This window comes from Cheilinus undulatus, linkage group 24, assembly GCF_018320785.1.
Source record: "Cheilinus undulatus linkage group 24, ASM1832078v1, whole genome shotgun sequence".
Lineage (NCBI taxonomy): Eukaryota > Metazoa > Chordata > Actinopteri > Labriformes > Labridae > Cheilinus > Cheilinus undulatus.
Window position 1 is genome coordinate 11,211,625 of NC_054888.1, and position 13,047 is coordinate 11,224,671.

Here is a 13,047-nt window from a genome sequence, read left to right on the forward strand (position 1 = left end):
TTAACTCCTCTGACAGCGTTCATCCAACCAAGCTGAATTTTGGTACACTGCTAGAAGAGACATGAGTGATCAGAAGTTATTTAGAACTTTCTCATTAGTCTTAAGGCGTGGTCATGGCAAGCCCTCAAATTTGCATATTTTTTAAGAAACAGGAAGTTTATATTTGATAATCGCATGATTTATTGTCCCTTTCACTTCCTCCTAATTGTCTCCTTTCCCTTTAAGAAAACTTACAAACAGCTCAGCAGATGAGTCAAAACTCCTCTGCTCCTTCTTTAATATTTGCCTTCATACTGTCCCCTTATTTCCTTTTTTAATCCATACCAAGCTCCTTTTTCCGTGGTTATGGTAATGTCGCAATTTTCAGTCAACCTGAAGTTCCTTATTGTCTTTCAAAATAAAAGCATGCCTGTATCTAAACAGGAAGTTGAGTTACCCTTAGTTTAAGACGTACAAACATCTAAAATGAAACAAAGGAAGTTTTAAATGTGAAATAGTGGAATTTGAACACGTAACAAAAAAGATGAAATTATTTGCAATTAACTACAGAAATTCTGAGATGAATCAAAATTAAAAATTGAAATTGTCAGCCCTAGTTTAAACACACCTGCAACGGACAAAGCTTGTGTAATAAGGATATGAATCCATGCTGTCCCGGGCAAAAAAAGACATAGAGGAAAAAGCAGTAGACCAGGATTCAAATAACACTGTTTTAGCAGGCCGTGCAAACTCACTCTGCATACAAACACACTTGGCAAGTAGCAGCTGCATATTTTCCAACAATGAAAAGCCTAACCCTTTTAAATTTTTTCATCCAACGCACATTATTTTAGTCCCCAGGACAACAGGTTGCCCTCATCTCAAGCCTTGTCAATTTCACTGGAGAAGTCGTGGAAAATTACCTCCCGTAGAGAGTTTGAACCCCGTCGACATGTGGCAACACATTGTTCTTTTAAGTCTTACGTGGAAAATAATTCCCCCAGAAAATGTTTAGATAGGGAATTTGACCTCAGAAATGATCCATAGTAACTCACATCAATCAATGTGTTTCCCACACTTATACAGTAGCCTTTAAATGTCGCATTTAACTTTCAACCTTTATTTTTTGTTTGTATATTTTCATTGGATGTGCCTATCAAAGACCATGTAAAAAAAATATCACTGATTCAAGAGAAATGGGACAAAACAAGTTCCTAACTTGACTTTTGGTTTACTAAAATAATTTGAAGTGGATTTTTGTGAAGGTTGAGGTCTCAGCTAGCAGTTGTGTCAATTATTTGATTAATTTAATGGGAGGCCCTACAGCATTGAGAGCCCTTAAGGACCAAAATGGCTCACTTCATACATTAGGCTATAAAATTATTAGACATTCATATTTTCAAAAGTTTGTTTTCTGAATTTTTTGACCCACCTCCCCCTCTGTTAATGGCATAATCATAATTTTAAAGAAATGTAACCCTTTAAATGCCAGGGTCTGTCTCCATGCCCCCCTGTGTTTTAGATGAGAAAAGGTGAGAAAAGTTATTTTCAATATAACTCATGAGAAGTTGAAGTCTTGGTCTTCAGAGCCTTATATGTTCATAATATTTGGCATTATTGCTCTTTATGTGTTATTTTTTTAATTGATTATGTAGCTTTGGTAAGATGTGGAGTGTATCTAAAATAAAAATGTAGAAGGGCTGTGAATATCTGCAGTCTCTTCCCTGAGGCAATGGGGGAAGAAGGCAATGAATGAAGTCACACTAAAGACACACAAACACCAAATACAACTTCACACACACAGACACACTCCCATATCCACAGAAATATTTTCAAATCTTAGATCTCAAAAAAAAAAAAAAAAAAATAAGGATTTGGGTTAAATGAGATGAAACAGTGTTCTGAAAGTTTGTTGTTTTTCTCCCCTCTCTCACAACAGGGAAAATGGCGCCATATGGTAGAAAATAGCCAAAATTTCAAATTCAGCAAAAATATTACACAGAAAAATAAGAAAATATTGGAGATCATGTTTTTATTTTCTGATGGCTCCAGGATTTTTTTTTTAAAAATCCAATTTTAATGGAAGTAAATGGGGTCCATTTTGGCTTTAAGGGTAAATGTGTTACTATTTTTGTACACAGGCATTGGGTACAAATTGGAATGGAATTTTTAATTTAAATGCCAAAATACACCAATGTCCAAATATCATGCCAGAGACCTAAAAACTCACTTTTAAATTAAATTATCATATATGCCAAAATGGCACAAAGGGTACCTAAAGGTTATGATGAATGTAAATTATTAGTTACTAATATTGACATTCAGTTATGATCTTTAGAAATAAAATGCCTTATTTTTACTTTTTTTCACTCATCTTAAGCAACTTATGTTAGAATTTTATGATTTTTAACTAGATATTTAACATCAACCATACTAAACTAATCTTTTTAAATAAATTAGATATTACTGCACATAGATTATCTGTTATTTTAACAAGCAGAATAAAAAGAACAGAGGGTAATACATTTTTTGTTAAATGAGCACCACCATCATCTGACAGAGTTGGCATTGGGGTTAAGAAGTGATGGCTTAAACTAGCTCCCTAGTTTAAGTCCCCTGCATGCTCTGATTAATGTGTTTAATATGTTTTTCAGTAATTATTGTAGCTCTTTGGTTGAGCAGGATTAAGTAACACTGGCTTAGCCAAAAATCGACTTTTCCCATTTGGACTTTTGTCTCGACTTAATTGTACTTCCTCACTTTTCTCTATAAGTATGCAACACAGCGCTTACACAACCACAATTCACTCACAACTAAATGTTAAAAATGCTCATTTTGCACACAATTAGACATCACACAAAGCTTTTGGGAAATTTAGTTGGAAGACAAACATCTTGTGGCCTAATTTTCCCTGTTTTTAATATTTTTCTTCCTCTCTTCCTCCTTGTTTCTTTGAGCGGGCGTGAGCTCAGCACTCCTGGTGCTGCTGTTGTTGTTTCTAGGGGAAAATAGATTGAATGGGAGATAGTTTTGTCTTTGGTGTTTTGCAGTAATTAGACCTTGCTTGTGAGATGTGCCTGCGCTGTACACTTGTGTATGTGTGCTGCATCTTTCTGCTGATTTTGTTTACTCTATAAGTCATCATCACACAGACTCCAGCTAGGAGCCAGACTCTGCCGCCTGTTTGTACGCTTAATTCTCCACGCTTGTCTTGGCCCCTGATGTATGGGCCTTAGTTCCCCTTGTTAACTCCCAAAGAATAAAGCTGAAATCTATTAAAACCAGAGCTGCTGATCTCCACTTCTATCTAATACACTGGTCTTAATTGAGGAACCGTGTCCGTGCAGCGTCACGCACTCACAGCGCTCGTCTGGGACCCTCTGGTTGGAAGGTATCTCTCTCTGAAATGGATTAGCTGTGCAAGGACTCCTGATAAATAAGTGGACCAGCGTCTGTACCACCATGAAGCGTGGAAATCTCAACAACATATTTAGAATATCAACAGTGTAGATGCATGTGTTTAGCATACTGGTATTATTATGTCTATACAGGAGCTTAAAGCTATAAAACCAGAGCTTCTTTACCACCACAAGTTTTCACTCTAAGTTAAATCCTTTCACTGAAATAGTGTTAATATCTGAAAACAAACAGTAGATAAGTCTTATCTTTTAGTACGGTGTAACTAAGCTGATGCCGAAGGAGAGGTGTAATTAGATGGTGTAATTAAAAGAGCTCCAGTCAAACCTCAAACAGGGACAAAACAGATGAAAAGAGATGATTTTGCCTTTTACGCTCCCTCGACTCATGTTCCTCATTTCTTTTGCATGTTAGAAGTCATTAAGTTTGTCTCTCAGTCAGGGCTGGGCATTTTTAACATAGTTTTCAAAAGTTACTGCACACACGCACACACACAAAAACACTCTTAGGGCCTCCTGATAGTCACACGGCTCCATAAGGTAGCATAAGAATTAATGCATCAGCTTACAATGGGAAGACAGTTGAATCTGCTGGAATACAGTAAAAATGTCAAATATCACTACTTTTCTTCAAAATGCATTGCTGACTTTACAGAATGCATGGTTTTATACTATAATGGCAGTGGAAAAAAAAACAAAAATGGTTTCAGTGGAAGTTAATGAGGCCAGGAAGGTACATGAAAATATACCACTGCAATCAAATCAGTTTTGTTGCCAGTCGTTGATATATCCAAGACTCTCATCACCACCCAAGCACCATCCATCTACTATTTATTATATGGAATTTTTTTTTAAAGTAATTTATTAGTAAGTAATTAATCATTCATGTAATTAAACTTGCATATAAGGGGTTAAAATCCAAAGTATATTTCTTGTTTAGTTGTTTAGGTCAAGTCTGAAGTTGTTTAAGAGATTTATGAAAAAAAGTAGAGAAAAATATTGATGCGTGTATGCCACTTTATAACTCCACTTTTTCATCACTTTGTCTGTGATTTGTTATCATATTTCTTCCACTCTGAACCCATTTTTGCCTCTTTTACTGCTTTTCAACATTATTTCTGCCCATTTTACCCCTTTTAGTCTTTCAATCCCATCTTGTCTCTTTTAACCACTTTTGAACTTTTGTTTCTGTCCAGTCTGGCCCCTTTTTTCCTTTCAAGATCCCATTTTGCCTTTTTTTAACTCACTTTTCCCCTTTTTAACTGCTATCTAACATTGTTTCTGCCCAGTTGTGCCCCTTTTTGTCTTTCTCAAACCCTTCTTTGCTTCTTTCAACCCATTTTTACAGCTTTTGACATGTTTTTTTTTTTTTTACATTACTTCTGCCCAGTTTTGCCCCATTTTTTTCCACTTTTTACGACTTCCAACATTGTTTCCACCCATTTTTACCCCTTTTTGCCAATTTTAACCCATTTTTGCCTCTTTTTTAAATCACTTTTGCCCCTTTTTTCTGCTTTCCATCATTGTTTCTGCCCAGTTTTGCCCCCTTTTGCCTTTCTCAAACCCATTTTTGCCTCTTTGACCCCTTTTTGCCACTTACAACCACTTTTCAACATTGTTGCCACCCATTTTTACCCCTTTTGTCTTTTTCAAACTGTTTTTTGCCTCTTTTAACAGTTATTTGACAATACTTCTGCCCAGTTTTGCCCCATTTTTGCCACTTTTAACCCATTTTGCCTTCTTTAACCACTTTTCAACATTGTTTCCACCTTCTCCCCGGATGTTAATGGAGATCATGGCTTACCTATGAAGTCGTAGAGGTACTCTCATCACTTTGGCCTTTGTCAGTCTTACTAATTCTACTACATAATCCAAGAGTTTTGGACTCAGGCCATTTTCTTATGTTTTAGATGTATTTCAGAAGAGTGTGTACACAGTTCTACCTCTGCTTTCACAGAATAACGTTATATGAATATTTATGCTGGATTAGGGTTCACAGCAGAGGCTTTTTTCAGACATGTTCTCAAAAATCGTGTCAGGCTTCAGGGTTTGGGATCATGGATGAAGAGTGCAGCGATTGCTATCTTTTCCACAGGCGTGTTTTGCTGAGGCATCCTCTCACTAAGCTGTACATGATGTGAACCGATGAAGAGCTGCTGGTTTTATAAGGAGAAGAGAGGGATTCACAGAGGCTCCTTGTTTAAAAGTTCATCCTGTTGTCTTTTGGAGAAGTGCGAGTGAGCAGACTGAGGAAGATTTGGACCGAGTCTGCGATGCACCCAAACAGGAAATGAAGAAATGTGGATAATTGGATGCGAGTGAAACTTTTCCTTGGGGAGAAAAGGTTTGAAGAGCTGTGGATAAAAGTAAAGCTGCTCTGTACTGAAAGTAGATTAGCCCTAAATGAGAATCTCTCCTCCCAAACTTTAGTCACTTCCAAAAGAAAAGAGTCATTTGCATGAATATATTAATACAGCAACGAGTATCTCAGATTCACCGTGTCATATTAAGCCATTCAGATGCAGAGCACGCTCAAGTTGTTCTGCATGCAAAGTATAGTCTCACTTAACATCATTAGAAACCAAATGAAATTGTGTGTTTGAGGTTTTCTGGCGTGGTTTCCTGCAGTGAAGTTTATTGCAAAGTACAAAATAAGAGAGATAAGTAGATGAGAGAAAATAGATGAGAGAGGAATCGTGTGCAGGAATGTAAAAATGCAAATAAAAGGTGCCTTCCCTGGTTTCTCCCCGCTGCTCCACTGTCGCTTGATTAATTACAGGCCATTCGTCTTAAGATTAACCTGCTGAGTCTCCGTCTCCACGTCTGTCTCGAGTCGCTTGCACGTCTCTCACATCTCTACATCTCATTGTCTTTTCATTTCCTCTGCTCTCCTCCCTCCACGCCCTCCCTCTGCTTCTCTGATGACTCTGTTCAGTGGGCACTCGGAGGGGTTTGTCTGTGCCAGTTAAATGAAACGGAAGAGTGTCTTTGCCATTTTGCTCCGCTAACAGCCAGCTGCCAATATGCCGATGCAATGGAGATGAGAAAAATAGTTTAACGGCTCATGGATTCTGTGCATACGCTTATTAATGTTCCCGAAAAAGAAGAACTAAAATATGAAACCCAAACTTGGCCAATGGATGTGGAAAGAGTCATCTGTTGACTCTTACTTTGGACTTATCGTGGGCACTACAACCCCCTTCTCCTCCTAAAACAAGCCTGTGATGGCATTCTCAACTCTAAACCAAAGATCTTAGAAAAAAAACTTTGCAAATCTCTGTTTATTTATAACTGCACTTGTAGTTTGTCTGTGATAACATATTTTATTTTCAACCTAAATAATAACCACTGTTAACAAAGCACAAACAGTGAATTTTATTTATTTGTATAATACAATATAGCCTTTTTCAGAATGAAACCCATTTTCTTATCTTTTACTGGTATTATTAACTATTAGGACAGTAGCATCAAATTTCATAGCTAAGCCGTTATGTGCACAAAAGTTAAACTGAGACAGATCAAAGGAAAAAAAATAAGGAAATTATTGTATAAAAGAAATGCCAAATGGGTTAAAAGTGGCAAAACAGTGGTGAAAAGAGGTTAAAAGAGGAAAAAATGGGTGGAAAATGGTGAAAAGCAGTTAAAAAGGGCAAAAATAGGTTGGACAGGCAGGAAAAAAAAATTGAAAAAGCAAAAAGTTTCAAAAATGGCCAGATAAAGTACTAAAAGGGAGTTAAAACATGTGATTACAAAAAGGCTCATGTTTTCAGAAATGGTGAAAAGCATTTAAAAAGTGGCAAAAATCTATTACACAGGCAAAAAAGGAAAATATGGAATCAAAGTAGAAAAACAGGAAATAAAAATGGCCGAATAAGGTCGAAAAAAGGACTTAAGACATTGTAAAGTAGTAAAACGGAGTTTGACGTTGAAAAAATGTGTTGAACAGGCAAAAAGGAAAATTAAAAACTGCAAAAAGTTGTGAAAAAGACCAGATAATGTATTAATGTTCAAACATACCAAAAAGTGTTTTAAAAAAATGCAAAAAAATTGGTAGAAAATGGTGAAAAGCAGTTAAAAAGGGGCAAAAATTGATTAAACAGGCACAGATGAGCAAGAAAAGGAAAATACAGGATAAATTTAGGAAAACAGGAAACAAAAATGGCTGAATAATTTAGAAAAGATGGGTTAAAAAGTGATGAAATAAAACAGTTAAACATGGAAAAATGGCCATCAGTGATGATAGTGAGAAAAAAATCCTCTCTGTGGCTGAAATTTAAACAGTGATGGTACCAATACCAGTTTACAGCCCAATACTACTCATTAAAAATAATAAAAGTAAACAAGGAGAAAACATGAAAACACCATGCAGAAATTAGCATGTGAAATATATTTTGGATAACTGTTGTTTATTTTGTTCTTAGCAAGGAGTTTATGAACAGATTTGGCTGATTGTTTCTATAGGCCTTTTGTTTTGCCACATTTTGTTCCTCGACCAGCGTGTTAACTGTCTCGCCCACTCTCTCTTTTACCAGCTGAGAAGCCTTGGTTTAAATTGGACCCACTGTTTCGCTATGCAGCTTATTCATGCATTCACTTGTTTGGACTTCTGTAAATCACTTTTCACCTGTTTGAGCAAAACGCCTCTGAATGGCATACAGTTAGTGCAAAACACTGCAGTCAGATTATTAACTAAGTCCTCCAAAAGGTCACGTATAACGCCAGCTGTGTTTTCTCTGCACTGGCTTCCAACAAGCTTTAGAATCACTGACTCTTATGTAGGAAAAAAAAAACAGAAAAAAGGAAAAACAATGACATCAGGTGTTATTCTGAGCCATCATTTCCCTTTTTTATTTGCTCCAGCTTATTGTTCCTCATTTTGGATGTCCAGTCAGAGGATTTCATTGACTTGGATTGGATATAGAGATATTTTTGTTCCAGTCATCACTGGATTTCATGCCCGTCCACCATCATGATCAGCCCCGTCCCTCTGGGAGAGAGAGGACGGGGAATCCAACTGCATTTTTGGCAGCTAAAAAAATCAACCTGGCATTTGAGGATGAGAAACCATCAGCGTTTGAGGAGATGTGATGAAAATGTTTCAGTGACTCCCTGATTATCTGGACATGAATCAGTGATTTCTGTGTTTGTGTGTGTTTCAGGTGCTCGGTGACCGCTGGGCAGCCATTTGTAGATGGACAGAGGAGCGCTGGATCCTGCTTCAGGAGATTTTACTGAAATGGCAGCACTTTACTAATGAACAGGTAAGAGCACCAGTGTGGGTTTGGATGTGCTTCTGTCAGTGTGTGTGTGTGAGTTTGTAGCAGAAGGATCACACTGGGGTTTGCTGTGTGCATAATGAGGTTAAAATACCAGAATTATGTCTTCTGCCACACAAGGAAGCAGAATTTTTAAGCTTTAACAAACCTCAAGTTCACAAAAAAGATGATTACAAAAAGTCATCTTAACTTCCAAGATCTGCAGCTTTTGTTCCCAAAACTTTTGAAGGAAAAGCATGTTTTGGTGTCTTTTCATTTTTGATTTTGATTGGCTGTTCTGTCAAATGTAAATGTAGGAGAAGATGCACATGTTGAGCATTTAAGAATAGAATATTTTAGTAAATATAGTGGCAAATGTGCAAAGATTAGAATCATGAGTACTGGTAAATACTGTACATCTATGTTAGCCCCAGTTCACCACTTTTGTCCACTCAAATGTTTCAAGGACTTAACAGATGGTCATTAAATTGCTTGAAGGTACAATTACAACTAAAAAAGCCATGACTGAAATACCTGATAGCATTAAGGTCAGTGATAGCCCTACTGTTAAAGAGTAAATAAACTCTAGAGTTTCACATGAGGTGCATCTTCTTACACTCATTCCCTCTTTACTTCTGTCCCTCATCAGCCACAGCATCATTCAGTCACCACAAGCTCCCTCAGTGTGAAACAAAAAGATATGGTCATGAAAAAGAGACAGTTGTATACATTATTGACTTGGTTTAAAAAAAAAAAAAAAGTGCTTTATTTGCAATAAAACTAAATTTCCCACAATCCCAAAGTGTTCCAGCAATTTCACCATTTGCTGATCCCACCTTTACATGCAAAACTTGCACCGTTTCTGCTGCTGCTATTGAATTTTATGGTCATCTTTTTGATGAACTCTAAAACCCATGTTGTCGTATACAACAAGAAGAGACACAGGGAAATTGTAGCCACTTATTTTCTCTTGCCTCTGTGCTATTCTAATGACGCTATCCATGCCCTTTTCTAGCAAGCCGGAACTTCGGCGACTTTTTAGAGCATATTAAAGTTAAACCCACATTAGTTTGGTTTGGTCATTCTGGTTTTGAACGTCTTTTTATGCATTTTTAAAATTGTTTTTGTCATTTCTTCCACTATCTGTAGCATTAGCAACCATATTGTTTTCTGACAATGCATTGTGACAGGCTGTGACAACCAATGGCAGGCTGTTTCGTCGTTCTGTCATGTATCTATTGGTATTATTAACAGTGTGGATGGGCACACAGAAGTAAACTAATAGGATAGTGCAGTGGCTCTCAACCTGGGGTCCTGGGACCCCTTGGGGTCCGTGAGCCACAGCTTTGGGGTCTGTGAAATAATTTCAAATAAATTACTGAAGTAATGCCATGTCATTTAAAAGCAAATAAATACATATAGGTGCCATGAAACAAATATACTAAACCAATGGCTCCAACATACAGTAAGTCAGCTTTGGGCCAATAAAAACTCAGATATGATTGTGAGATATCACATAAATCTATCACTCATCACGCATCAGTCACTTTGCTCAGGCTGTATTTGGTGTCCAGGTCCAGCAAGCAACATTGGATAAATATTTAAGCGTGTCCACTTCATCAAGTGATACAAGGCCCGAACCAGCTAAACTGAAAATATGATGACAGCTATCTCGAGTCTGATTTTATTGAGAAAAGCGACGGCAGACCAAAATGTGGTGTGTCTTCATGCGTTTTCAAATGAAGCCATGAAGCCCGCCAAGCTAAAGCGTCATCTGATAACAAAGCATGCAGAGTTTAAGGATGAAATAAAATATTTTTTCAGTTGAAAGGGCAATGAAAATGGCAGTAAACATTAATCGGCATGAGGGTAATGTGAGGGTCCTTGGAAAATTTTCTGCCCTGTAAGGGGTCCCTAGAACCAAAAAGTTTGAGAACCCCTGGGATAGTGGCGTAAGATTTCATAGCTAAGCCATGATCTGCACAAAAGTCAGGATGCCAGAAAATATAGTAGAAGAAACTGAGACAGATTAAAGGGAAAAATAAGGAAATTGTAAAAAAAGAAATGCTGAATTGGTAAAAAGTGGCAAAACAGTGGTAAAAAGAGGTTAAAAGAGGCAAAATGGGTTACAACAATACAAAAATTGGTGGGAAATGGCAAAAATGGCAGAAAAGACAGAATAAAAACATTTGTACACTAGTAATTCTGCTTTTGATCATCTTTAATGCAATTTTAAATCTGTTTTGATCATTTCTGCCACTAGCTTTAGCATTAGTTACCATATTGTTTTCTGACAATGCATTGTGACAGGCTGTGACAACCAATGGCAGGCTGTTTTGTCATTCTGTATGTTTTGCCAAACTGTGCATGCCATTACAATTAGATCCTGGAGGAGACAGTCTGAATAGCTAATGACAGAGAGAAAGAGAGACAGAGAGCCTGTGATGTGTCCCTCTGTGTCTCTGCAGACAGGAACTGCTTTGAGAAATGGCCAAGACAAAAAAGCGCAAAGACTTAATCGTAAATATGTGATTATTTTTGAAGACTTTTCTATATTGAGATTATTTCTCTACTTTTCGATCCCAAGAGACATTGTCTTTATAGTCCAATGACTTTTATAAAATTGAAGTGACACTACTGTAGCTCACATATTCTTCACGCCCAGGTTGTACTGAAAAAAAGATTTTTAAAACTTGACTGTCCACCACAGGATTGATATTTTACAAGCTTTTTAAGGCAGTAAATCCAGGTGAGACGAAATGGTTAAAAATAACTTAGGGCTTGAAGGGTTAAGAAAAGAATATGCCTAACTGATCAAAAGTACAAGTAAATCCCAATATACATGAGTTTGTTGGGGGTGTATTATTAGTGTGAAGTGTATCAGCCACAAATTTCATTGGAATTATCATTTTTTTCTGAGTTTAATATTAAATTCATTGTATTAGTCTTATGCTTTCTCTGCAGCTTTTGTTGCTGATATTTTAATACCCAGCTGACTTTATAAAGGAAATTAAATATGCCACATTTTCTGATTTTCTTTGGTTAAATAACTGAGGAAGCAAAATCACATCATCGGATTATACATGATTAACTGATCAGTCTTAATTAAAAACCATAAATAGGATTTGTATCGTCGCCCTTTGGGTGACATCTGGTCGCACTTTATTAATTGTTAGATTTATTAAATAGACAACATTTTAAGGCTGTAACAGAAGGAAATATCTTTTAAAGCTACATTTTTGGAAATAGAGGCATTTTCTTAATATTATATATGTGATATCACTGAAATGAGATAATCATGTGTTTCTATGCAGGAGTCTAAACCCTCCCTGCACACTGTGCTTATTTGAGGTTTTACTGATGCAAACTCAGCCCAAACACAGGACTAAAAGGCGCAGCAGCATCCCGTATGATGAACTGTGATTACTCAGCTGCATACATAAGTGCAGATTCATTATGAGATAACCTCTTCAGTGTTTCATTATGAGGAATCATTGGCTGCAGTGGCTTCCAGACATCCATAAGAACCAGATTTAATTTGATTAATTCGTGAAAACATCAGGAAATACATTGGATTCAATTTGAGCTGTTCTCTTGCTAAATGCCTGTTCAAGAAGCACCGCAGGCTCTGGATGTAAATGAACTGTCCGCTCACTGATAACACAAATGTTCACGTTGTAATCCCGGGCAGAGGGAGATGCTGTCACAGACAATAAGACCTGAGGAGGAAGCTGCAGGCAGGAGCTGTCTGTCTCAGCAGGAGGCAGTGACTCCGAGTGCGCCTCCTTCAGCATGATGGCATTTCTCCATACTCAAGGCTGCTCATTTCACCACTCTCTCATTTACATTTCTGTATCACCCCCCCGCACAATCTCATTCTTCTGTCTCATCTTTTCTCCTGACTTTGCTCCTCATGTCATCCCTCTTTTTCTCTTCTAGCCTTTCCTCTCCTCCTTTCTTTGTTCTGTGACCCTTTTATAAAACTCTTCTTGTTTTTTTCACTCTACTTCCATGTATCATCATCTATCATATTTCCTCTCGTTGTCTTCCTGTGTAACTCTTTATATCCCATGATCCTAGGGTTTCAGTATTTTGATTATTGTCCTTTCCTTTCTTTAGCCCTCTCCTTAACCCTTTCCTAAACCATTCTGTTCCTTTCTTTTCTTCTTTCCTTTACTTGCTCCTTTCTTTTTCTTCTTTCCTTTCCTTAACCCTTTCCTTTCCTTAACCTTTCTGTTCCTTTCCTCCTCTTTCCTTTCATTTCCCTTTGTTTCCATTATTTTCCTGAACATTTTATTTTTTCCTTTTCTTAACTTTTCCTGTCTGTCCTTAAACCTTTCTTTTCTCTCATTCTTATTCTTATCTTTTCTTTTCATTTCCTTTGCTTTCTTTTCTTT

The 13,047-nt window shown here is 37.1% G+C and overlaps 1 protein-coding gene across 1 annotated transcript in view; it reads left to right on the forward strand.

The window, feature by feature from the left end:
- dmd (dystrophin) overlaps window positions 1-13,047 on the forward strand; it is a 486,115-nt gene that overhangs the window by 240,399 nt on the left and 232,669 nt on the right. The window contains 1 exon segment of the mRNA XM_041781573.1: window positions 8,555-8,656. Coding sequence (XP_041637507.1) covers window positions 8,555-8,656 — 102 coding nt within the window.